This window comes from Solanum stenotomum, chromosome 9 (assembly GCF_019186545.1).
Source record: "Solanum stenotomum isolate F172 chromosome 9, ASM1918654v1, whole genome shotgun sequence".
NCBI lineage: Eukaryota > Viridiplantae > Streptophyta > Magnoliopsida > Solanales > Solanaceae > Solanum > Solanum stenotomum.
The window spans coordinates 49476819-49503782 of NC_064290.1; the positions used below are offsets into that span (position 1 = coordinate 49476819).

The 26964-nt window shown below is 35.7% G+C and overlaps 1 protein-coding gene across 1 annotated transcript in view; it reads left to right on the forward strand.

Annotated features, from left to right (window-relative positions):
* Window positions 1-26964, forward strand: part of LOC125875875 (uncharacterized) — a 36329-nt gene that overhangs the window by 4455 nt on the left and 4910 nt on the right. Inside the window, exons 2-22 of the mRNA XM_049556920.1 lie at window positions 1047-1204; window positions 1554-1803; window positions 1888-1955; window positions 2117-2186; window positions 2313-2636; window positions 4748-4827; window positions 4988-5039; window positions 5276-5429; window positions 10012-10099; window positions 12748-12850; window positions 14009-14099; window positions 14682-14779; window positions 16086-16259; window positions 18162-18410; window positions 21057-21152; window positions 21258-21352; window positions 21719-21782; window positions 21873-21963; window positions 22056-22120; window positions 22224-22475; window positions 22603-22676. Coding sequence (XP_049412877.1) covers window positions 1080-1204; window positions 1554-1803; window positions 1888-1955; window positions 2117-2186; window positions 2313-2636; window positions 4748-4827; window positions 4988-5039; window positions 5276-5429; window positions 10012-10099; window positions 12748-12850; window positions 14009-14099; window positions 14682-14779; window positions 16086-16259; window positions 18162-18410; window positions 21057-21152; window positions 21258-21352; window positions 21719-21782; window positions 21873-21963; window positions 22056-22120; window positions 22224-22475; window positions 22603-22676 — 2663 coding nt within the window. The 5' untranslated portion in view covers window positions 1047-1079. The remainder of the gene's footprint in view (window positions 1-1046; window positions 1205-1553; window positions 1804-1887; window positions 1956-2116; window positions 2187-2312; window positions 2637-4747; window positions 4828-4987; window positions 5040-5275; window positions 5430-10011; window positions 10100-12747; window positions 12851-14008; window positions 14100-14681; window positions 14780-16085; window positions 16260-18161; window positions 18411-21056; window positions 21153-21257; window positions 21353-21718; window positions 21783-21872; window positions 21964-22055; window positions 22121-22223; window positions 22476-22602; window positions 22677-26964) is intronic.

Consider the following 26964-nt stretch of genomic DNA (forward strand, 5'->3'; position numbering starts at 1 on the left):
AGCTTGAGAAATGGAGAGAAGAAGAGGTGGTATGAAGAAGAGAAAATCTTCTTGATGAAGTAGGAAAAGTAAGATTAGTGTATAAGGTCAATGATTTTCTTACTGAATTTGTCAGTTACGTCATGAAGGCATTGTGGGAGAAGTAGAGCAGTACCTGTGTTGGTGGGAGGTAGCAAGTATCCGGTGGAATATTCGAGGGGTACGCAAGTAGGCCTGGATATCGGCATTAGCAGTAAAAAAATGATGCTTGAAAAGACCTTTGTCTTTGTGCCACCGGAAAAAAACCAGTCTACATGACACTTTCTAGAAGCGAGTTCAAGTTCCGTGTATGAAGATCCATGAAGGGCCTCCCAGTCCTATCTGAAGTTGGAGCCTTCTAACTCTTTTTTTTCCTGATAAGTGAAGCACTATAAGTTTGTAACAACAGTGAGATGATTAATGGTTTGGGAATTAATTGTCACCAGATATGCCTGGTAAATGTTGCCACAGATAATGTGTCAGGAGATGGTAGTAGATTTTCCGTACTGCTAGTTCAGCAGAGCCAATCACTCATCAAGATATAATGCCATGTTAGGCCTATAAGTTGACAACATGTCTGTCATATTGAGTCTTTCATGAACTAGGGTAAGGGCATTGCACTAAAAGTCTTACAAAAGGGCATTTAGTTTTTCAAATAAATAAAGCTAAAAAGGAAAACTATAGATACTCCAAGACCAAAAGGGGTTAGCTAAAATATTTCTGGGAGTTGATCTAGGACATGGACCTAACAAATGGAAAGGACAGCAAGGCCTTCTGTCTCACCATTAAGGTTCTTGAAGAAATGAAAATCCAAAAGATTCTCCCCATATGAAGAACAAAATTGATGCTTGATTAACTCAAGAAAGCGCATGATAATGTGGATAATGTTATCAAGAGATAAATATCTTCATTGCCATGAGTCCGACTTTTGAGAATTCTCTCTTTATTTTGTTCTCATCTTATCATACTAAGAGAAGTTCCTTTGAAATGTGACATTATATTGACTATTTTGTTTTGCTGTTTTGCAGATACACTGTGCCAATAATCCTGGTTTTTGAAAAATGAGTTCTAGTTCTTGGCCTGTTTTATTTGACTCCTTGAGGAGCATAGTTGAAACTCTTGAGAAAGCTAATACTGCTGATGTTTCTGTGGCTAGAGCCATAAAACAATGTTCTGAGACTTCAAGGTCTGTTCTCTGTCCTTTTTTTTTTTTTTTTGTCCATTCTCTATCCTTCTTTCCATCTTTTCTTTCATCCTTTAATCTGTACTTTTCAGATGACATCATCAGTAGCGTCACTAATCAAATTTGGAATAGAAGCATCACTTGCTTAGTCTTACTTATTTGGTTTCTGCTTGAATTCTTTATTGTGCCTTTGTCTCTTACTTTTTTCGCTGTGCCTTACTTCCGAATTTATTTTAAGGTTTTTAGTCATTCACTTATTCATTAGAACAAATCCTGTTATTTTGAATACACCACATTTGAGCTTTTGATTGTTGATGTTTCTGATTCTTGTATTGCCATCTACTATTTTCAGATGTCTTTTGGCTGCAACTGAGAGAACAGGTTTGTTAGCTGAACACATGCAGCTGCTAAATTTCCTGCTCAGAATTGTTTCCAGTCTTCAACCAGAGGCAAGTAATTTGTCAAATTCAAGAGGCAAGAAGAACATATCTGGTTACAACAGTTTATGGGAAGTTGAAATAGTAGCTTTTACTATGATTGGCGAACTATATTCAAGATATGGATCTTCTTTACCAGTTGACACTTGGCAATCAACAATTGAGGTGGGTATTCTACTTTAGACAGCTTCCTGTGCCTCCTAAAATTGACTTATAGGTTTTTATTTGGGAGTTTATGTTGTGAATTAGATCCTTAGAAACATTTTGGAAACGGTCGCATCTAAGGGGCTTGTTAAGGAAGATGGAGCCACTGCCCGGTATGTTCTTATCCTGTTGCTCTTTACTTTTCTTTCTTTCAGGGGGGACAGGGTGCAGGGCTGGATTGTTGTTTCTTGCTTAGTATTTGCTTATGTGTATATATAATTATATAATGTCTTGATCTTCTTATCGATAACATAGTGGAAGATCTTTTCTCCAGGTTTTATACCTCGCTTCTACATTGTCTGCACTTGGTTCTTACAGATTCCAAGGGACTGTTGTCTGGCCATGTAAGGACTGCACTCTGCTCTTTGATGTTGAAAATATTCTTGCTTTCCCTTTTTTTCTTTGATAGGTTAAGTCGATTTTTTAATAGGCTGCAACTTGCGAAATTGTTATCCATGTACATTTCTTAGGTGGCAGGCCTTGTTGTGGCTTTGAGGAATTTTATTCATTATGGCCTTGCTAATAAATCACACAGTATGATTGCCATCACTGATAAGAAGCAGATTACTTCTGTGAGCACGAAGACAGATTTGACTGAATCAACAACATCACAAACGGGCCGATATATGCCTCCACACTTACGGAATAAAAATCTGCAAAATTTTCAGTTGAAGGATGAGAAATCACTAATGATGTCATCTGATTCAGAAAACAGTGATAGTGATGGATCAGGGAGGGGTACTTGCAATACACTCTATGGAAAGACTAGATTAGCTGCGATCATCTGTGTCCAGGTATTTCTAAACTAACTTATTTCTTGCAATTTGTTTCATGGTCTGAATATCTTACATCTTGCTTGATCTTTTGTGTACTGGACATCACATCAAAATCTAAAGATGTCTTATTCGTGATGATTCTGGAAGGTTCTACTTAAAAGCTTTATGGTTCTTGTTGTTGATAGTTGGGTTTTTGAATGGTTTGAATTCCAGTTAATTTGTGAAAGAGACTCTTTTCTTCCCATATCCTACTTCTGGAACTTTATGACTTTATTAGATTTGCTAACAACATAATGAAAGAACACACACACACACGTATGTGAGTATGAATATATATATATATATATATGTATATATTAATGAAATTGAAAAATAATAAATGAGAATACATGTGCAACAATAAGAAAATGTACACACAGTTTCAATTACCATGCAACAATGTTTTCGGTGCAAAAAACAGAATACTTGTTGTGTAGACTAGTTGGCAAATTTGTGAGATGCCAGTGGATGACTTGGTTCGAGTCATACAAATAATCTTTTATATATTTCTGACAACAACTTGGTACGTATATAGTAATGAAATGTTTAACTTACCCAAAAACTTGTAAATCTACATGGAATTTGACAGTGCAAATTTTTCTAACTACTAAAATGTACAGATAGCTGGAAAATTGGAGAGTCCAGTGGATCAATTAGTTTGAGTGATGTATACTTCCGACACCAACTTGATGTATTGTAATGAATTATTTGACATACCAAAAATAACAAGAAGAAAATGTACCAAGTAAATTGACAGTGGAAAGTGGAGACTCTATTCAGTTTCTAGCTATTGACTTATTCAATATTCTTAATGAGATAGTGATTGATCTTCAAGATTCTGAATGTGCTGCTCTTTGACTAAGATCAAGTGATCAACATTCTGTGGTACTTTGCGTCTGGAGTGTTGATCTGTCATGGTGTCCTAAGAATCTTTGATTATCACTTCTATCCAAAGCTTACTTTGATTGTTAAAATGGAGGAGAAACAACTGTACAATGTACCTGAATTGATTATGGAAGTCCCATTTTGGATAGTGTTAGTATTTGGGATGGCTTATTGCATGAGTGGCAGACTGTTCCGTTGATTTTGTTTTCTATTAGTCATATAAAGATACATAGGAATTGAATGTCCTTTGGGTTTGTTCGGTTACATCTAATTGATAACTACAAAATGAATCAATAAAGGTTTCTTGGTTGTCCTTCTCCTTAATTTCATTGGTAGGTATGAGTGATTATAATGTAGCATTTTGGATTTCTTGATCTTCTTTACAGTCTTGCTACCTCTACGAGGTTGCTTTAATTCTGACTTTACTCCCTGTACCATGTGGTGTTTCAATTTGGAAATTTCTGTCAAATCATTTATGTTACAATTGCGATCTCTCCTCTAAGTAAAATTTTCAAATGCCACAGTAAAACTGAGTAGGTTACCACTATTAAAAGTTTCTCTACACAACTTGTAAGATCTTCTTTGATGTACTCTATTGTACATGTCAGCATACTCTTGAGGTATATAAAACTTTACCTTATGTATAACAAATGGTTTGGAACATATTCCAAAGTTATGCCTTTCTCTCATCCTCCTCGTTTCTTTTCTTGATGAACAAGTGTCAAATGTGGGACACAGTTGACCTGATTAGCATCAGACTATTTATGACAGTTCTGATTTGTACATATACTTTTGTTTTGCAAGTTAGCTGATAGGATGGCTCAAAGTGCTTCATGGGTCACAATATCATCTATTTGTACAATTCTTTATTTCATGTACTTATTTGAGTAGTTAGCAATATCAATTTTTCTCCTTTGATAAGTAAAGAGCATGTCATCAATATCTTGTATTGTAATTGTATGCTTGTGCCATAATTTTCATACATGTGTTTTTATTCATTTAAGTTGGTGATAGAGTAATTTGCTTTTTGTATTAAGTCCGCCAGTAGCTATTTGATTGATGAATTACAAAGCCTTGTGTGGTGGGAGCAAGATGGCAATTAATTGTCCATAGTTGACATGGACATCTCAAGGAAAAACATGATTCTTTGTTCTTTTGGCTGTGTATAATGCCAATTTTATTGAATAATCAAATTTTCTTTGAAGGACCTTTGCCTAGCTGATCCAAAATCATTTACGGCTCAGTGGACAATGCTCTTACCATCTAGTGATGTCCTACAGCCAAGGTTAAGATTTTGTTTTTTAATTTGCTCAGTGAGTTGATATATCCTGATTCCTGTCAAGTAATTTATACAATGATGTTTACTCATGTCTCTGATTTGACTTTCCTACTTTGTTTGGTGTACCTGCCCTTTCTTTCCCCCCTTTTTCTGTTGCTATTTGCAGGAGGTATGAGGCAACACTGATGAGTTGTTTGCTGTTTGATCCATTTCTTAAGGTACTTCTACTTTATTTTTTTTTAGCTATCATTTATCCTTCTCACCAGCTCCATTCTATGGTAAGGATAGAGGGGGTTCCTCCAAAAGAAAAAATAGTATTTGCAACTAAAGGAGAAGTATAATTATTTTGCAGTTACATGTTAATTTAGTTTTTTCATAACCTATACAGTGAAGTATCATCTGAATTTTAGTACTGTGTTTCTGTTACAAACATTGGGCACTGTGTTTGTTCTAGGCACGGGTTGCAGCTGCCTCTGCCATCAGGGCTATGCTGGACGCTCCGTCGTCTGTTTTTCTTCAGGTTGCAGAATTCAAGGAATCAGCTAAATGTGGGTCATTTATGGCACTCTCCAGCTCCCTTGGACAGATTTTAATGCAGTTGCACTCGGGTACATCATAAATTTTTCTTGGTTTGAGGTTTTAGCTTGATTTGATTTGTGCTTTTCTTGTTTTCTTTTAACTGCTTAGGTTGTGTTAGCAGACTTCTCTAAGGCTTCTTTCTATAACAAGGTTTCTTCCATGTCGTCTCAAGTGTTACAGAAATTATTCAGCAACCAAAGGCATTTTACATGAATTGAAAAACTTGTCCATTGGATTTAACAACTCTTAAGTAATCAAAAACAATAACAACATACTTGGTGTAATCCCACAAGTGGGGTTTGGGGAGGGTAGAGTGTACGCAGACCTTACTCCCACCTTTGGAGGTAGAGAGGCTGTTTCAGGGACTCGACTCAAGGAAAAACACTTCGAAGCAGGTCTGAAAAAGAAATAGCAGAAGTGAATAAGCCACAACAAAATACTACAGAAAACATGTCAAAGCATTCTGAAAAAAAATGAACAGTAACTACAAAAAAGTTATACTATAATTGTAGTATAGGAAACTACAAGTGTAATACAATGGACGGATTAGCGAGACAACACTCTATTACTTACTAACTTTCTACCCTAATCTGTGTCCTCTATAACCCCTTTACAACCCACATCTAAGGTCATGTTCTCTGTCAGTTGAAACTGCACCATGTCCTCTCTAATCACCTCTCCCGATACTTCTTCGGCCTACCTTTACCTCTTCTGAAACCGTCCATAGTCTACCGCTCACATCTCCGCACTGTGGCATATGTGCATCTCCTCTTCGCATGCTTGAACCATCTCAGCGTTGCTTCTTGCATTTTGTCCTCCACTGAAGGCCACTCTCACTTTGTCTTGGATATCTTCATTTCTAAGCCTATCTCTCTAGTATGGCTACACAACCATCACAACATCCTCATTTCCATAACTCTTATCTTCTGAACCACGAGACTTCTTGACTGGCTAACATTTCGTCCTATACAACATAGTAGGTCTAACCACCACTCTGTAGAACTTGGCTTAAGTTTTGGTGGCATATTCTTATCATACAAGACTTCAGATGCGAGCCGCCATCTCATCCACCCAACATTAATACTATGTGAGACATCATTGTCAATCTCCCATTTTTCTTAGATTATAGACCCAAGATAGTTGAAACTTCCTATGTTAGGGATGACCTATGTATCCAACGTTACTTCCACACTAGGCGTATGCGTTACATCACTAAACTTTTGATAAGATTATCTATTTTATATATCACAAAACCCATCACAGAGATGATGATGAAGGGGTTCACATTATTGTGTCCAAGAGGGCATTGAAAAAGACTAGAAACTCTGTCGTCCCCGTCTGGGATACACCTCACTTGGTCCAGGTCATGGGCCCTCTCTCTCATCTTGGTTAGCCTACACAACTTCTATAGCCTTTGTCCTCTAATTCTATATACATTCTTTCAAAGTTGCCTTTTTGCTGCATAACCACTAACTTTGCCTCCTCTTTTGCTATTCTTATACCTTTCCCTATTTTTCCACTTTTCCTATTCGTCCATACTTTTTCACCAACTTTGCATATGCCACCTTCTTTGCCTCAAATTTCCCTTAGACTTCTTCATCCCACCACCAGTTTTCTTGATGCCGACCAAATCTACCTCTCGAAACCTCTAACACCTCTCTAGCCACTTCCTAATACAACTAGCAGTCCTATCCCACATACTTTTTGCATCCCTGCTACTACTCCTAGCCCCTTAGCCACCAATTTCTCCTCCATCTCCTGGGCATTGGCCATAATCAAGCTACCCCATTTGATCCCTTTGTCGGTCAACCACAACCCTCTTCTTTCTCTTCCCCTTGATCTTCAAATCCGTTGCCAATAGCTTATGTTGGTTCATAAGATTCTACTTGACATAACCTTGCAGTCTTTACTAAGACCTTTATCATCTTTCCTAAGGAGTAGATAGTCTATCTGAGTCTTAGCCACTATACTACAGAAAGTTACCAAATTCTTCTCTTTCTTTGGTAACTTAAATTGGCTACCACCAACCCAAAAGCTCTGGCAAAATCCAAAAGTGAGACTCCTCCTTTGCTCTTGTTCTTAAGCCCAAAATCTCCATGCACATCGTCATAACTCCTTGGAGTAGACTCTATGTATCAATTCGAATCTCCTTCTATGAATAACTTCTTAGTAAGCGGTATGCCTCGCACTATCTCGTCCAAATCCTCCCATAAGTGCCTCTTGTCTTCCTCATCCAAGCTCGCTTGTGGTGCGTATGCTCTAATAATGTTCAAAGTGTACGTTCCAATGACTAAATCACCATCATCCTATCGTTGACCCTCCTAATCTCTACCACTTGCTTCCTTAGCTCTTACCAACTAAAATGCCTACCCCATTCCTATTCCTTGGGCCTCCTGAGTACGACAACTTATACATGTCCTCATTCGTGCATTAGTTCCCCTACCCAACAACAATATACCCAGTGAAACCTCACAAGTAGGGTCTGGAGAGGGTAGAATGTACACATGCCTTACCACTACCTCATGGAGATAGAGAAGTTGTTTTCGAAAGACCCTTGACTCAAGTGCAGCTAATCCAGAGAACGAGACAATGAGGAAATATAACAAGTAACAACAAATAGTGCAATAATTGAAACACACTAAGCAACACTAGGATAGATTATTGTAAACAATAATAAATACGGAGAACTATCCAAAAACAAGAACTTAAATAATACAACTAGTACAATGACAATGACAAACACCAACCACCCTCAGCAAAACAACACTACACTACATACTAACCTTCTAAAACGTGTCCTCTACACCCTCCTATCTAAGGTCATGTCCTTGGTAACCTGAAGTTGGGCCATATCTTGTCTTACTACCTCTCCCCAATACTTCTTTGACCTACCTTTGCCTTTCTTTGTGCCCTGTGTAACCAATCTCTCGCACCTCTTCACTAGTGCATCTATGCATCTCCTCTTCACATGTCCAAATCATCTCAGTCTCGCTTCTCTCATCTTGTCCACCTTGGAGACCACTCCCATCCATTACTAATATCCTCATTTTTAATCTTATTCGCTCTTAGTATGATCACATATCCACCTCAGCATCCTCTTCTCCGCAACAGAACATGCGCCTTCTGAGAGTTTTTGACCGTCCAACACTCCGCCCCATACAACAAAGTCGGTCTAACGACCACTCTATAGGCCACTCTTAGTTCCCTTACCCGTTTGGTCTAATATCTAGGACACAAACTATATTAATTATCTTCTTCTTGAGAATCTTCACTAGTTTTATTAACTTTCTTGTTGAAGTCCCTATGTTCCAAGAACCTGACTCATCCTTTTGAGAAGGAATTTTTTTTTTGAGGAGGAACCTGATCTCATCCTAGAAGCTCCCTTAACCCACTTCTCACCCTTACCCTTGTCCATGTCCCCGACCGAGAACATGACCATAGTCTACCATCGGTCACCAGAACCACTAATGCAAATATAGACTAATTAAGGGATTCACTTAAACAAGCAGGAATCATCACGAAAACACAAGCAATCAAAACCATTTCTAGGAAATTGTTCTAAAAAAATACACAAAAAACATCTCTAGCCAATTGAGATATTGAGTTTTCTTTTTCTTTTACTTAAAAAAGAAATAAGAAAACCCAATACCTCAATTGTCTGCCGTTATATAACCCAAAAATGCGCACACATGCGTATAGGTAAACACACACAAATATATGTAAATTGTTGAAATATAGACTAATTAATTAATATAAGGTGTTCTCTTTCTTAAAGGTTAAGCTTTTAGACCACTATATATGTGTGTGTCTGTGTGTGTGCAACCAAAAAATGCTTACAAATTTTCTCTATAATTTTTTGGTAAAAGTGGTACCTCTTATCTCCCACAAACCCATGTATGTGGTAACACTTTGATAGATGTGAAAAGCTCACCTAAAATTTTGCTGGGATTTGAGGTTTTGTCCTACTTCATTGACTACTATATACAACAAAAGAAGTTTTTTAAACATACAGTGAAGCTCTACAATATTTTTGTCCTATAAGTTTCTCAATTATTGTCATCCAAAAAGGAAGCGATCAATTTATGTAAGAAAAATAAGTTTGGTTACATGAAATTCAAAATAAGGGAGGTTGAAGATATATATTACTAAATAAAGAGTGTGCCCTCTCTAAAAGCTTAAGATATTAGAATAGGAATTCACACACTTGAATATGGTATATAAACATGTAGAGGTCCTCAGTTCAAGTTTCGCGAACACCCTTCACTTTGATTTTTTTTCACATACTTTTGACCCATTAAAAGAATTAGACTGTACACTAGGAGGCTTGTTGCAAATATAATTAAGTAAATATAAGTGTTTTCTTTCTAACCGTTTAAGCTTTAAAATGAGGGTGATCACCACACTTCAAGAATAGTATTTAAAACCAAAGGAGGGGGGGCCCTTTTAGGGTGCGCAGAACGTTAAATCAAATAAGTGGACTATCATCCAAAGTTCATGTTACTAAGGAGATTTCATGGGAGGTCTTTGTTTTTATCTCTGCTTTTCAAGATGCTTCTTGAAATCCCTTTTCAATTGAATTTAACTGATTTTTTCTTCAATGTCTGATGGTAGGGACTTTATACTTAATCAAACGTGAAACACACAGTGGATTGCTAGCGTCCTTGTTCAAAATTTTGATGCTTTTGATATCATCTACACCGTAAGAGTCTCTACTAATGTAAACATGGTCTTTAGTTTTTTCTGTCTTAGCATTCAGTTTTATTAGCTCTGATCTTCACTACACTTTTTGGAAGATATTAATACTGATAAAACAGATCCTCTATGTCCTCTCGACTTGATAGAGTTTGATGATGACAAGTGTTATAAAAGATGAAAGCTCAAAAGGTCATACTTTTGGTGTCAAGTTGATTTGACATGCAGGCATGCAATTTCTACTGCTTTTATTTAGGTAAATGTTTCTCTAGTACTTCTATTTTTGAACGACAAGAACTGTAAGGTTATAGGTAAGTGGAATGTTTATAAGACAGATCAACAAGTAGACATCATACTTGAACTACCTCAGGTATTGAGCAATAAACTAATTACTGGACCCTCAATTGTCCCACATTCCCACTCATCTTCTCTTCAGGATCTTCCATTTGGCTATAGCTTCAATTATGAAAATCGATAGAAGTTGAAGGTAATACTGAAGAGATGAAAAGAGGATGAGGGGAAGATGAAGAAGAGAGCAGGCTTGTGCTAGCTGCTATGAACATAGCAATCATTGACAAATGCTATTGGTCGAGAATTTTTTCGGAGAGAAAGAAAGGTGATGGGGGGAGAGGTGACCATGTCATTCAAGCAAATGATCTGTGAAATAAATTAGGAGCAACTTTTGGTTTATCACTTCAATGAGCAGGAGGTGAAGGAGTCCAAACGTCAAAATCAACCTACTCCATGCCTCAAAGTTTGATAGTTCCCAATCTGGATGAAACAATTAGCTCTTTTGGAGCAGTATCTGGATGAAGTGATTTGTGAAAAGAACCAATAGTAGTTAAGAAATATTTTTCTCTTTTTGGAGAATAATCAAAAGCTAAGAACTTGCATATTGTAGAGAAAGAAGAAGAGGGATAGCTACAAAAAGTGTAAGCTAATGGATCCGGAGAATTCTATCCTAACTGACTCTGGAAGATGATTTAGAAAGCCAAAGCACCTATGAAAGCAACTTTTTTTGGTTGGTTAGCAGCTAGGGATGCTTGCCAAACACAGCACAAGTTACAGAGGAGATGTTTTTCCTTGTGTAGTAGATGCTATTTCTGCAAGAAATAGTTGAACATCTTTTCTTGCACTGCAGATACTCAAGACAATGTTGGGAATTTTCTTTAGCGTAATGGGTATATCCTTGGAGTTACCAGAGAAAATTGTATCACTTTGGAAGTGTGGCAATCACAGAAAGTTAAAAAGAGCTTAAAGCCAATATGGAGAACAATTCCCAATTGCACAATGTGGACCTTATGGCTAGAAAGAAACAAGGCATGCTTTGATGGGAAGAAGCTACAGATTTATAGAGTAAAATCATATGCATTAACAATGTGTATTTCTGTTGCTGGAGGTTTGAGAGAGGAGTGCATAAGAAGATTTGGTGCTGAGACAAAATTGGAGGGTGTATGTGTGGGCACCAGTAGGGATATAAGAAATAGAAGAAGCTAGTAGGAGGGTGGAGTTGGGGATGGCAATAGAGTTGGGGAGAAGGCGGTGTTTCTTGTGAGGAGGGGTTGGGGGTTGGAGAGAGAGGGTTTATGTGTGGGCACAAGTAGGGATATAAGAAATAGAAGAAGCTAGTAGGAGGGTGGAGTTGGGGATGACAATAGAGTTGGGGAGAAGGCAGTGTTTCTTGTGAGGAGGGGTTGGGGTTGGAGAAAGTGCACTAGGCTTACCAGATGGGTGATGGAAGAATTAGAAAAGAGATGGACGAAGAAAAGTTGGAGAAGGGAAAAGTTGGTGAAAGTATCTTGTTTTCCCTCACCAAAATTGGAATATCAAACCGCCACTCCTCAACCGAGAGGGAGTGGTTTCATATGTATATGCATGGGGTCCTTCTGTGGTATTTATGTTTTTAGCTAAAGGGTGATTTGAGATAGCAAATTTCATATAAGGAGATTGGTAGTTTTTTATAAGTACTATATGCAACAATATTTTATTGAGAAAATGACAATAATGGTCCCTTGTGTTTGAGGGTAGGTTCAAAATAGTCTCTTAAGTATGCACTTAACAGTATTGGTCCTTTAAATTTGTCAAAAGTTAACATTTTTAGGCTCTGTAAAATATTTACACCGAACTGTCTGTTAGATTTGACGAGAACAATGGAAAAAAAGATCTAATATAACTATAAACTAGAAAATCCCATCAATCCTAAAATATGCAACACAAAATTACACTAGACAGTAAAAAGATATTAAAACAAATCTCAAAAATTACACCTCAAAAAGTTGCACCTTCCAGAAGTAAAATTAAAAATAGTAGAAACTACAAAAATCGGACCTCTAAATGTGAGTTTCCGGTAATTTCTTTCTTTCTTATAGTTCTTGTCAAATCTAACAAACAGAGTTCGGTAAAAATTTATGGAGTTTAAAAGTGGTTCAGGACTACATTTATGGTACTATTCTTTATTCAATGTGCGATTGTGAACATTTGAAATGTAGGAAATTCAAGTGGTTAGCTTCTTTTTTTTTCTTTTCCTTTTTATCTTTTGGATTGATATAAAACATATTCTCTCTGAAGAGATCGTCATGAATCTGTATGTGTCTTAACAATCAAGGAAATTCTAATATGTGTAAACTTGAATTTGTCTCTGTGATCCTTTTGCAGGTATTCTAGAATGCCTCGTGAATTGTTGCCAACAGTTCTCTCTTCTATTCAAGTTAGGATTGAAGAAGGCTTTTTGTCCAGAAGTGACCAGAACATCCTATTGGTTAGTCGTAATGAGTTGTGAGCTGTAGATTTTTTTGGACCTGCTTATAGGAATTCTTAAAATCATTTACGGGGTGTCAACTTACAGGCACTGATGAGGAAAAAATTAGATTCAGCTAGGCTTTCCCTAGTATGATATCCAAGGAACAATTAGGAATTGTTTGGTTCAATATTTGGAGCTTGAGCGATTTATTTTAGTCATTTCAACATGTTGCATCGTATAGTTCTGTTTGCAAAGTTGTATTTATGTGCTTCTTTTCCTTTTTTTCCCTTTAATTTTTTCTGGGTTCTTTATTACTACTTATTTACTTTTTTAATTTTTTTAAATTGTGTTTCCGATTGTCATGTGTAATTTTATAATCTTTTAAAGTCCTGGTTGTTTAACTTTGTTTGATGCCCATTAACGCACACAAGTGATTTCAAAATGTACCTTTCTGATTTTGTTATTCAAACTCACCTTCAGATAGAATTACTCAACTGGATTCTTCTGATTTGCAATATCCTCAATCCTATGGTTGTGTACGGGTTATTGTAACCTTCATGATTTATTGGCACTTGAAAATTAATATTTGTACCTTGGCACCTTAGTTGTCCATTGCACTTATTGGTTTACACTCTTGTAGATTGCGTAATACTATTAGCTTGCATTCACTCATGCACATTTTACCATGAACATATAGTGTACCTTATCTAAGTTCTACTGTTACCTTCTCAGACTTACTTCAAAGACTAACAGAGTTTGAGAACCTAGGTATTTATAGCCCCCCCTCCTTGGATAATTAAGTTCCCATTAACCCAATTGAAGAAAATGGTGAAGCACTTTGAAAGCAAATTTCAGTATAGTGGTAATAAACTTTTTCTAGCTTTTGTGTGCTTTACTTTTCATTTGGATACATCCCCAGAATCTTCTTTTTCTCAAATTTGTCGCAGTATGCTTTAGTAAAAGCTCAGTTGGACATATTCTGTTGATATTAACCCTCTGGTGCTCTTTAAATGCATTATCTGAATCCAGTTTAAGGTTGAGACAGACAGCTTCATGGAGTTATTTGAGCCTCTTGTTGTTTCATAGTCTAGAGTAACTTGGTACCAATATATTACAGAATAATAAACAACTATGTCTATGTAGCTGCTTTGTTCAAATGCTTGGTTTTGTCTGCAGGCAACCACAATCAACTGCTTAAGTGCAGCCTTGTCAGTCTCACCGCTTTCAATTGAAGTCAAAGATATGCTTATGGCAGAAGTATCAGCAGGTAATCTGATTGTTACCTTGGTTGAATAATCAGTAAAACAATCTGAATGAGTTCAGGTGGTAACTACTGTAGTTGTTTTATTACAGCCTATTAACTGATTGTGAGAAATATAGGAAAAGAATATTATTGAATTGTGTTGTTGTTTACATTATTACATTGAGATCCTATTTATAGACCCTAGAATACAATCCTTTACCAAGTAGGATACTATTTAGTATTCCTATTTCTATTTCTATTACTATTCCTATTCTAATAGGATTGTATAAACCTATTCCTATTCTAATAGGATTGTATAAACATATTCCTATTTTAATAGGATTGTATAAACCTATTCCTATTCTAACACTGATCAAGAGCCTTACATTGTAGGCTATCTAATTTGTTAAAGTATTGGAGATTCTGTTTTAAGTTAGATAGTGCAAGTGGTTACTTAACTTATTCGTTGGAAAAACCTGTACCTGGCTAAAATGCGTATGCTGACATAGAATATTGCTCAGGAAATCCTGTTCTTTTTAAATTTCAGTGAAATGGCTGGTTATCAATTCAACTATTGATAGTATGCTTCTGTATTTGTCCATTCAGGTTTCATCAGTACTAAATCAATGTCGGGCATTTTGTCTACGTTGTTTCGGTATTGTGAACCAGGAGTAAGCCCATCAGTAGGCTTTGAGGCACTTCAGGTAATTGATCAGTCAAGCTATAATGAATCCAATAGAATTTGAAAAAGATGGAGACGCAGGAAAAGAAAGGAAATAAGTTTTTCATGGTAGAGCTTAAACATAAGTGTGTCAATGTCGAGAATGGTTCACAGATGATTTAGGTTATCTTGTCCTATATGAAATTCTTCAAATTCTGTGCCCTTTCTTTTTCCCTCTTTTTGTTAATTTATTGTCCCGTCTATATTTTTACTTAATAAATACAACCCAGAACAGAGAAAAGATATCCTAAAAGATAATTATAAAAAAATAAGATCCTCTAAAGATGTTATATTATTTTTTTGTTTTGGTTGGCACTGTTTTCTTGATGCTTGAATGAGCTATCCCATTCCCATGGGAGCCATTTTGTTAGTTCGAAAGGTATCCCCCAAGGCATGCCATGCTTCTTTCATGTAAGCTCAGTTTTCTTTTGGCACACTTTTGTAAAAGAAATTTAGAAGCTAAAATTATTTTAACTTTGCTTTTGGACCTTCCATCATAGGCTACTCTTTTTTCCGTCCAATTGCATTAACAGAACATGTTTCTGTTACACCTACTTTTTGATAGGCTACTGTTACAGCTGCTTACATTCTCCTCATGCATAAAACATGTGTACTCTGTACAAACTTTTGTCAATTGCGCCAGAATCTGTGTGTCCTTTGTAATGACTTGCAGGCTAATGCTTTGGCATCCAGTTTGAGAGCTCTTGGGGTCCAATCAGTGAATGTTGCCTTTTGGTTATCTATTGGTCTTTTTTATGAAATATTTTTTCCATCTTCTCTATGCAATTACAACCTAACCAATCAGGATTCTTCCACAGTATCTTTCAGTTTCACCTTACTTGATGCTCAGTGAGAACATGAAAATCAATCCAAAGTTACCAGTTTCCAAAAAAATAAAATGAAAACCAATTGATCTAGGAGTAGCTCAGGGAACCACTGTTTTGAAGATGCTGAACAAGTGAGGACTAGCAGTTAGCAAAGATGCCATTCTTGTACATCTAAATAATATATGCCTTGTAAAAAGGAAATAAAAGAACAATACCAAAGCAAAATACCTTTTATGAAAGATAATCCTCTTCCCTGTTTCTGTCTTTGACATATATAAGGGTATTCATTTGTTATTTGATGGTTGCAACTAGCCTGTTTGGTGGTTTTGTTTTGGTTACCTTTTGTTCTTCTGGCATTGAAATGAAAGCAGCGTTCTTTACTGAGGATTTTGTCAAAATTTAAACACCATCGAAAACTTTAGTTGATTGCATTGACATGTTTCTATTTCGTACTTCTCCTAGGCCGTCAGAGCTGTGGCACACAACTATCCTAGCGTGATGATCCTGTGTTGGGAAAAGATTTCCCTTTTAGTTCATGGAGTCTTGACCTCCTCTTCTGAGACAAGGTCTTGGAGGGATAATGTTGGAAACTCAAATGAGCCAATTGGAGACAAAGTCATAACCGCTTCAATCAAGGTGAGATGCCTGCTTATGTTTTGGTTTTCTTTCCCCTTGTTTTGTGCTTCTTCCATCTTGCGTGCGTTACAGTAGGGGTCTGAAAGCACTGGCGGGGCTTATTTTCTTTGAATGTGAAGTTCTTTTTCTCATCTTGTTTTTTTTTTTTTTTTTTTTTTTGGGTGAGGGTGGGGTGGGGTGGGAAATGGTGGGGGATGTTAAGTGGCATCCTGCTGTCAATTGGCAATTAAATCCTTTTGAAGCAATTGTTTTCTGCAATAGGATGTAAATGAAATCTCAAAAGACCACAGGAATATAGGTAACTTATCCCAATCCTTTGTTTTCTTGAAATTTAATGTGATTCAAAAAACCTTTGGGCTAGAGTCACTAATGACACATCTTCTTTATGGGTTATCACTTCATTGCGCAATGCAATCATTAGATAATATTCACTTTTGATTTTTTATTTTTAAAAGCAATATTTGTATTTGTACAGTTTAGGGAAAAATAGGAAGTATAACTGCTTGATAAGCCATTGGTGGCTTTTAATATACTTGATTGCTTTATTCTAGGTTTTTTTTTACTTCTCTTTGATGATTAGTAAGGTGTTTTGTTGTGACAAAAGAAAAGGATGAATCCTAGATTCAAGGAGTATATGCCTAAGCAAGACGGCAAAGAATGTCCTATCTGAGCATTTTTGTAATAAGTAGTTCAGAGCTGAGAGTTCAACCAATTATCTATGCAAATAGGGATATAATGGGTGTTCCAAAAATTTATGTAGGGGAAAGAAGCAACCTCTGAATCTAGAAGAAAAGAATTTCAAATCCTTCAAGTGCTCTTATTATCCATTATCTGCTCTCCAAAATTTCAAATTACTTCCGGTAATACCAACTGTTCTTGTTTCTGTTCTCTCCAAACTCTTCAAACTTTCCAGCAATACAAGAAGTTGCTAACTTTATCGATGTTAAGTCACACATGGTTGATGGGGTCTGCAATGTAATAGAAGGTGATGACATATTCACCTTCTTTGAACATGAAGCACCAAAACCCGTGTAAGTTACCGTTTTTAGATTTTCAGTTGTTAATATGGCCCACCATGCACTCGATACAAAAAGCTTCGTTTGATAGTGGTTTTCTACACTTCAAACTTAGACCTAGAAAACAGTCCTGGTAGTTCTTTTGGTGAAGCTCGATAGAGATCTACTGTGAAGATCTCTTGTTTGGCACCTCCCAATTCAGGTGCTCTTATACCTTTCCCTTGACAGTTAGGATGATCAATGGAAAAAAACTGCTTCCAGCAATCCTATTTGCTAGGGTCCAATTGTCTTTACTTGTTAACATGATGTTTGTTAGTTGCATATAGCCATATCTTAAATTCCAGGTCGCACATGCTCTTGGCTTTCTATTGGGAAATTTCATGGTCTACTCCTTTATAATATTTTCCTTTGGTTGCTGTTTGTCAAATTTAGGTTTCAACATAGTCTGACATATGCTTCTTCCTCCTGCTTTTCCGATTCTGTTACAAGAATATGATGATCATTCTCTTCCCATTCTGCTTGCCAGCAAATTATGTACTACTATACGTTTTCAGGAGTGAAGGGCAAAAGGTGAAAAAGCATAGCTGGGTAGGTAGGATAGTCAGAGAAAGAATCAATTTGCATGAAGTTTCGTGAAACCATTAGCATTTGAATGGATAAAATGGCATGCAGTCAATAAGAATCTAAGTGCTTGTGTAATTTTGATCATTGTTTCATAGATTTGTTAGTTGAAACTTTTCTTTTTGTTGTATTTTGTTTAGCGTTAGCAGCTACAAGTTCTACCAAAAACAAGAAAGATTTTGTGACCGTTTAGAAGGGGTCGGTTTCTTAATTTGGTATTTGTCATATGTTCTTTGGATGTTACTGTGACATGAATGTTTTGCAGGTGTTGGATGAATGTCTTCGTGCGATCTCTGGATTTAAGGGAACTGAAGATCTTTCGAGTGATATGTCACTTGATAGCCCCTTTACATCTGACTATGTCAAATCAAAAACAATCTCATCGGCTCCATCTTATGGGCCACATGATTGTGTAGCAAATAGTGATGGAGCTGAAAAGCTGTCAGGAAGTGAGCAGTGGTTGGAAGCAATAGTTCGGCATTTGCCTCTTATACTTCAGCATTCTTCTCCAATGGTTAGTTTGTAGATACCTTTTTTATTTTCTATAGATTTTATTAATTGTACCATATAATCAGAAGTTAGTGAAGTACAGAAAAGAAGAAAATAAATTGCACATTTAAAAGGTTTATTTAAATTGTGATTTCTGCAAAAATAGCCTTTGAAGTACGTGTACTGCCTACTCAAGTGCTTATAGAATAACCTAGAGTTATCAAACCCATATTTATCAATCCAGGAAGTCCTACTGCTGGTGATATGCTAAGAACAAGAGACTCTTTAGGCATGATCAGGTCAGATGAGAAGTTTGAACCAGATTTTTTGGGATAATAGCAAATATCTACTATAAAGTAATTAGTTTACAACAAATATAACCATGTTTTATTTACATCAAAAATAGTCCAAAAGTCATTGGAAGTATACACTAACTATACATTATAGCTAGCCAAAAGTCATAGAAAGTATACACTAACCATACAATATAGGGTACCTATACATGAGCTATACACTGACTATACATTATGATACACTCAAAAAACTAAATATAGCTTAACTATACATGAACCATACATTGACTATTCAATCTTGATGGTTCTAGTCTTTTGATATATAATTTGCTCGAAACGGTTCACGTTTGTGGTACGTCAAAATTCAAATTTTGAAAAAGAAAAAACAACAAAGAAGAAGATGTAGAAAAAAAAAGACTAAGAAGAAGGAGGAGGAGGAGGAGGAATGAAGAAGGAAAAGAAGCCATTAATGGCGAAATGGGAAGGAAGAAGAAGGAGATTAGAAGCTATTAATGGCAAACTGGGAAGGAAGAAGAAGAAGTTTTGGCCAATTTTAGTAATTTTTGAAAATTTGGCCAAAATTTTGGTAACGGAGATAGCTGAATGACCATTTCTTATAATTTTCCCTTTCAAATATTCAGATAATCTATTGGTAGATCCAGAAAATACACTAAAAGGGGAATGATATGTGGAAAAATATTCATTACAGAAAAGGTTATCCTTTAGAAAGAAATGGTACGCCAACATGAAATGAATAAGATGTAATATCTAGTTCTTTAAATGGTTTGAATGCACACCTGTGAGAGGGCATGTTAAGACATAGTGGAATAAATAAAGATGGCCCCTTTTACAGTTAAACTTTAGATGAAACAGTCCACTCATAGCAAAATTAGCATTAGATTAGAAAGTGGTCTCGATTTTTAGCATCAATGTAATACATATACGAAATATTTCAAGTACTTGGCTCAAGAAATATATCAGCACGCATATGAGGATGCATACTGCAAATCTATAATAAGTAAATGTTTAGGTGTCTACTCTCTTAAACTCTTGGGGGTCGTTTGGTTCGAAAACAAGTTATGGTGGGATAAGTTATGTTGGGATTAGTTATGCTGGGATAAGTTATGGTGGGATAAGTTATGGTGGGATAAGTTATGTTGGGATTAGTTATGCTGGGATAAGTTATGTTGGGATTAGTTATGCTGGGATAAGTTATGTTGGATTAGTTTTTATTGCTTGTTTGGTTTGTTGTATTATAACTAATAAGCATTGGATACTTTCTAAGAATTAGTTATTTGTTTACGAAAATACCCTCTATCTTATTTAGCTTTTTATATATAGTTTTTTATAAAACTTTTAGTTACTCACTCTTAAAAATAAAATCAAATGAATCTCAATTATTGATAAGTTTACGATCCACAAGAATCAAAATTGGAGCAAGCTATTGAGGCTAGTGGGAAGCATCTATTCTTTACTGTCATAAGCAAAAAATTAGACAAATATAAATGAATAAAAAATGGAGCAAAAACTGCACAATAACAATAATCATAATTGAATTGAAATTTGATACCATTTCTCGTTGCAAAAATAACTTTTTAACCCATTGCAAAAGAAACAATGTTCTAGAAATTCTTTTGATTGTCAAAAAGGACTTAAACAGTTGAATAATTTTATTAAACTAAAATTATAGATTTATTTGAAATTTATCAAAACAACATCTCATGAGCAGCAAAAAATTTTCAGCAACTTTACAAATGTGGAATAAAGATATGAAAAGTGATAATAAAATAGATTTCAAGGATATTTTGTCATTTTAATTGTTTTATCCTAGGATAAGTTATCTTGGTATTGTTATTCCACCAAAGAGGAAGGGATAACTTATCCTGGTACTATTTATTAATCCTGGGATAAGTTATTCCATACTTTGTAACCAAACAAGAAATAAAGAGGCAATAAAAAGTTATCCCATTACTATTATCTCTTATCCATTACATCAAATGACCCCTTAAGGTTTTACTTGAGGCGCTTCACAAGCTTTATTTTGTTGACAGAGCAAGCAGGAATTCTAGCTTAGTTTCTCGGAGTGAATAATCAACAAAATACTATCACATGCTTGGCCATGTAAAAGATTCCGCTCATACATGACGGCGTGTTTGGGGTATAATTGAATACATAATGGTGTTCCCTCTCTAACAATATAAACTTTAGTGAGATCACATAATTCAGCAATGTTTATTCTCCCAGAATATTTTAGAGCATGCATGTTTATCATCAATATCACTTCATGAGAAAGATCTTGTTTTGGTTTCTCTCATAGAAATTGCCAGGCTGCTGCTGCTGTGACTCATTTATTCCATTACTTTGTTTTGCTCCTTTAGGTGAGGGCTGCATCAGTTACTTGTTTTGCTGGAATTACTTCCACAGTTTTCTTTTCTCTACCAAAGGATAAACAAGACTTTATCATGAGCTCTTGTGTAAGTTTTTGCTACATAACTGATTAGTGCATTGATGCTTTATCCTTCTCTCAAGTATAGAGAATGATAACAGTGATTTAAGTTGTACTTGTGAAATCTTCTCAGGTTAAAACTGCAAAAAGTGATGAGGTTCCGAATGTTAGATCAGCTGCTTGTCGTGCTATTGGTGTAATTGCTTGTTTTCCACACATTTTCCAAAGGTAATTTAAATTCATTTAGCCTTAATTTTTCTTTGGAGGCATTGCTTGGACTCTGTTGAATTCTGTGATTAATTCAGTTAAAAGCTTAAGCTTGAAATGTTAGAGAGAACACACTTTTAGTTTACTTATCATAATTTATCTCAACATGCTCCCTTATGTGAGCCTGATTCTTTTTCATGGGCAAACACGTGAAAATATTTTTTTCTTAAGCGGATACCATGTTGATTTGTGTGAGAACCTCATCTAAAAACTTAAAAGCTTAAACTGTTAGAGAGAATATTTTTAATTTACCTAATTATATTTGTCTCGCCTGACTCTTTTAGCCAGTTCGTTGTTAGTTGGTAAATATATGTTCCAATATGGCAGTGCAGAGATTTTCGACAAGTTCATTTCTCCTGCTGTGGATAACAGTCATGATTCCTCAGTGTCGGTTGGTTTCGATACTCCTGTTTTTGCATATCTTTCCCAACTTATTAGCCTAGCAAAGAGGTACATGGAAGCTTAATGTGATAACTTTCAGGTTCGCATAACAGCCTCGTGGGCTTTAGCCAATATATGTGATGCACTTCGCCACCATGTTGATGTACATGGATTTGAGAAATTCTCTTCAGGTCCTGTGAATTTCTGAATGATTTTAGATCTGTTTGTTGTGTAACAATACTTTCAGATGTCTTATTGTTCTTCTATATGAATGATTCAACAGTGAGCTCACAGTCAATTTCCTTGCTGATTGACTGTGCTTTACAACTTACGAACGATAATGACAAGGTAAGCTATGCTGTTAGCTATATTGGCTACTTTCAGTTCTTTTTTTGACATTTTCCTGTCGTGTTAGTGATTGTATTCTATAATTTACTTCCCATGTTATCAGGTCAAAGCAAATGCTGTGAGAGCATTGGGTAACCTTTCAAGAGTTGTTAGATTTTCAAGTCAATCATTTGCTTATGACAGGCAAGCAGATTCAATGGTCGAATCTTCTGGGGGAAAGCCCACAAAAGGTTTGTCCATTAGCGAGAATCTGGGAGAAAGTCGAAGTTCATGTAACGCTTGCTTGGAAAGTTCTAAATGGCTTGAGAAGATGGTGCAAGCATTTATTTCTTGTGTTACAACTGGAAACGTTAAGGTATTTTCTTCCTCATAATACTGTGATCAGGGAAAAAAGGAACAGTAGATATCAAACCTTAAATTTTACACGTGTCGGTCAAAATCACACCTTAACTGCATACTTAAAAGGTCGGCCTTGCTATCAGGTACAGTGGAATGTTTGCTATTCACTAAGCAACTTGTTTTCCAATCCAACGTTGAAGCTGGAAAACATGGTCTGGTAAGTACTTGCTAACCTTGTTCCAATCCTCTATTTAGCATGTCTTTGTTTCTATTGATGTTGGATTCCCATGTATTTGTGCCTGGAGATGTTGGATGGCTTTGTTACATGATTCAGTATTTGACATCCTCGTCCTCATAGATCCATGTCGACTTAACAGAAGCATTGCTTGGTAAATTGTTTCAAATTTTGGGAGTTACCTGGGTATATCCAACTTGAGGAGCCAAAGAGGATGAAGATGAGGACCAAGTTGATTATCTCATCTCTTGGTTTGCTTAATGAATCTCATCCAAGGGCTCTGATAGGGTTTTCAGTGGTATGTGTTGATGATAGGATAAATGAAAATAATATATACAAGTTGCATAAGAGAACGTGGTTGTTTATATGGGTTTGATCACATAAGTGGACATTAACAAATTGAAGTACCATTTAAAAAGTATCTAAGAAAAGTAATACGAGGATGCAGGTGCAGGGGCACGTCTGAGGATCAGAAAAGACTGCTCTAATGAGAGAGGTGATACCCTCAACTCCCTAAAACATGAATACATTAAATGAACAGTAAATGTTTTTGGGAGCAAAATGAAAATCCAGTGTAAAACCTGTATTACCCTATATATTGACCTAGTGTGCTCCCCTAGTAGTCCAGCTGATAATAGGTGTGTCCTGATATACAGCAATCCCCATGATTATATAATAATGGGCTAAATTTTAACCCGTTTAAGTAGAACCCATTTTAAAACAACCTCCAACTTTGCCCAGTTTTTATGTGTAATTCAACTTGCTTTGTAACCTGCATAATCCACATTTGCAGCATAACACACTTCCTAATTTTTGTTGCACTCTAAATATTCTTTGTACTTGAGCCATACTTACAGGCAAAAAAAAAAAAGAAACGTAAGCACTCCCTCTGCCTAAACAGTTTTTTGACTATCATTTAACACTTTTTACTATAAAAAATTACTCTTATTTTTTTTATGACAATGGAACCCGCAACCACTACACTTTGGGTATAGGGTAAACCCTACTCCAGTGCAATAGCTCGCAAACTACACAGGAGAGGTAAACCACACTAGGCAATCCTTGTGCGATGAGCTGAAAAAAAAAGTCACTCTATTTATACAACTTTGATGTCATTTCTATGCAAATAAATATTTTCTTAACAAGAATTAAGAGATTGATATCCAATTCACATTTAGAATTAACAAGAAATTAATACAAATCTTAACCCACGAAATTCTTATAACCCTTTGAAAAATCTGAGATTTTTATTGAAGCAGAAAATATAGACACCCTTGTTTATCCAAGGAACCAAATGAACAATCAAGAACTTGAAGATCACAAACAAATGAAAATGGGAAACCTTTTAATAAGAATTTTGACAATGTAAAATCAGAAGATATATGCATAGGCGGATCCACGATTTTCACTAAGGGGATTCAAAATATAAAGAGTTTAACATATGAAGACGCCCAAAAGGATTTAATACCTACTATATACACAATTTTGACGTAAAAAATAATCTGACAATGTAATTTTTTGAAGAAGGGGTTTCGGATAAACCCCTTCTTCGAAATATAAACAAAGTGAACATACAAAAAAGCCAAAAGGATTTGATACCGACTATATAGATGTAAAAAATAATTTGACAATGTAATTTTTCGAAGAAGAGGCTTTAGATGAACCCCCTTGCGATACATAGCTCCATCATGGATACATGATAATTTTTAATTTCTTATTAATACTACAGTACTCAATATTTTTTATCATAATAGAATCTTTTAGTTGATTTGATATTTTCTTAAAAAATAGGTCAAATAGTTGATCAAATACATAGTGTAAAGTGAAATAAGATGATATAATGAAATTGACTATGCAAAATATACTCTATATTGATTGCTTTATGAATGTTGATTATTGTTCAATTGGGTGGGCCATGACCCAACCCAGTTTTAATCCGTTTTAGCCCTCCCAATATCAACCCAACCCGTCCATTTAACACCCCTAAATAGAACTACATTACCTGCCTTGGTGTTATCTTTGTTGCCTTCTCTGTGCTAATTGATAGTAACTTAAAAACTTATTTTAAGATGTGATGGTCTGAAGCAGATAGGTTATAGGAGTTGTCATCTTACTAACATATGCATACAGTTTTAAAAAGAAAATAGGAAGGCATTCGGAAGGCTAGTGACACTTTCTGTCAGGGGTGTCAAAAATGACCCCAAATATAGGTAACCCGCCTAAAATTTGTTGGGCTCAAGATAATTGAATTGGGTTCAATCTCAACTCATTCAAGCTTAACCCATTTTAATAGAATCCTCAATTGAGCCCAATTTAATCTTCAATTTCAACCCGTTTTAAGACTTTTTATTTGCATTGGTGTAATGTATGTTCCTAGATTGAAGGTATGAATTACTATCTATTTTATATCTTTTAGGATTTATCTATCAATTTGTAACATTTTTTTTTAATTTTCTTGAGTTGAAATTCAAATTGTGGTTATAAGTTGTTAGAATAGGAATAGATTTATACAATCCTATTAGAATAGGAATAGTAATAGAAACAGAAATAGGAATATTAAATAGTATCCTACTTGGTAAAGGATTGTATTCTAGGGTCTATAAATAGGGTCTCAATGTAATAATGTAAACAACAACAACAATTCAATAATATTCTTTTTCAATATTTCTCACATGGTATTAGAGCCTCTGCGATCTTGGTAAACAATCAAAGAGCTTCCGCTGCCAGTGGGCGGTTATTATCCATATATGCCGCCCATCCGGCCAACAAAAGTTGGGTCACCGTGTATCTTTCTGGTGACTATTTTCTCATGTCTAATTTGTGTAGCACCGTGCCATCATTCCGGTGACTACTTTCTTATATCTAATATGTGTAGCACCGCGCCATCATTCCGGTGACTACTTTTCATAATTAATTTGTGTAGCACCGTGCCATCATTCCGGTGACTATTTTTTCATAATTAATTTGTGTAGCACCGTGCCATCATTCCGGTGACTACTTTTTAAATATCCTATTTGTGTAGCACCGTGTGATCTTTCCGGTGACTATTTTTTCATATTTAATTTGTGTAGCACCGTGCCATCCTTCCGGTGACTACATTTTTTTGCATATCTGATTTGCGTAGCACCGTGCATCTCTCCGGACTACTTTTCATATTTAATTTGTGTAGTATTGTGGATTTTTTCCGAACTACTTTCTCATATCTGAGTTGCATAGCATTATGTGTCTTTTAGTGATTCCTCAGATTTGATTTGCATAGTTCCATTCGTCTTTCCGGTTACTCCTCAAATCTGATTTGTGTAGGGTTGTGCCATCATTCCAACCCTACCCGTATAATTTTTCTATTTCAGTAGGGCCGTGTCATCATTCCGACCCTACCCATATTATTTCTCTTTTTCAATGGGGTCGTTCCATCAATTCGAATTATCCTATATAATTTCTATTTTCTAGTTGGGTCGTGACATCATTTCGACCCTACCCAGATAATATTATTTGTTAGATTGTGACTGCTTTTAGCCATCAAATCTAATACTCTGGTGTATGAGCATGTTCTGGCCAGTTTTTTGGTGACTTGCTTAATATCGACTCGTCTATTGATTCCAACATGATCCACATACTTTATACTAGATTTTGAGCACTTACAACAACCGCTGCATTGTGAAGAAGTCTATATGGAGCAACCACCTAATTTTGTTGCTCAAGGGGAGTTTAGTAGCCTTGTATGTTGATAACGTAAGTCACTCTATGGTCTGAAACAGTCTTTGCAAGCTTGGTTTGGGAAGTTCCAACACTGTAATTTTATCACTCCGTGTTTTATCGGCATTATGCATTATTTCATGAGAAGACCAAGCACATTGAGATTGATTGTCAATTTTGTGAAGTCGAGTGATCAGCTTGCAGATATCTCACCAAGCCCCTCATCGGTCCTCGTATTAATTACATTTGTAACAAGCTAGGTACATGAATTGTATGCACTAGCTTGAGGGAGAGTGTTAGAATATGAATAGATTTATACAATCCTATTAGAATAGAAATATGTTTATACAATCCTATTAGAATAGGAATAGTAATAGAAACAGAAATAGGAATACTAATTAGTATCCTACTTGGTAAAAGATTGTATTCTAGGGTCTATAAATAGGGTCTCAATGTAATAATGTAAACAACAACAATTCAATAATATTCTTTTTCAATATTTCTCACATAAGTTAAACAACAATATGTTAAAATTATTGAGTTTAAGCAGGTCGAATTGGGCGGGTCATGACCC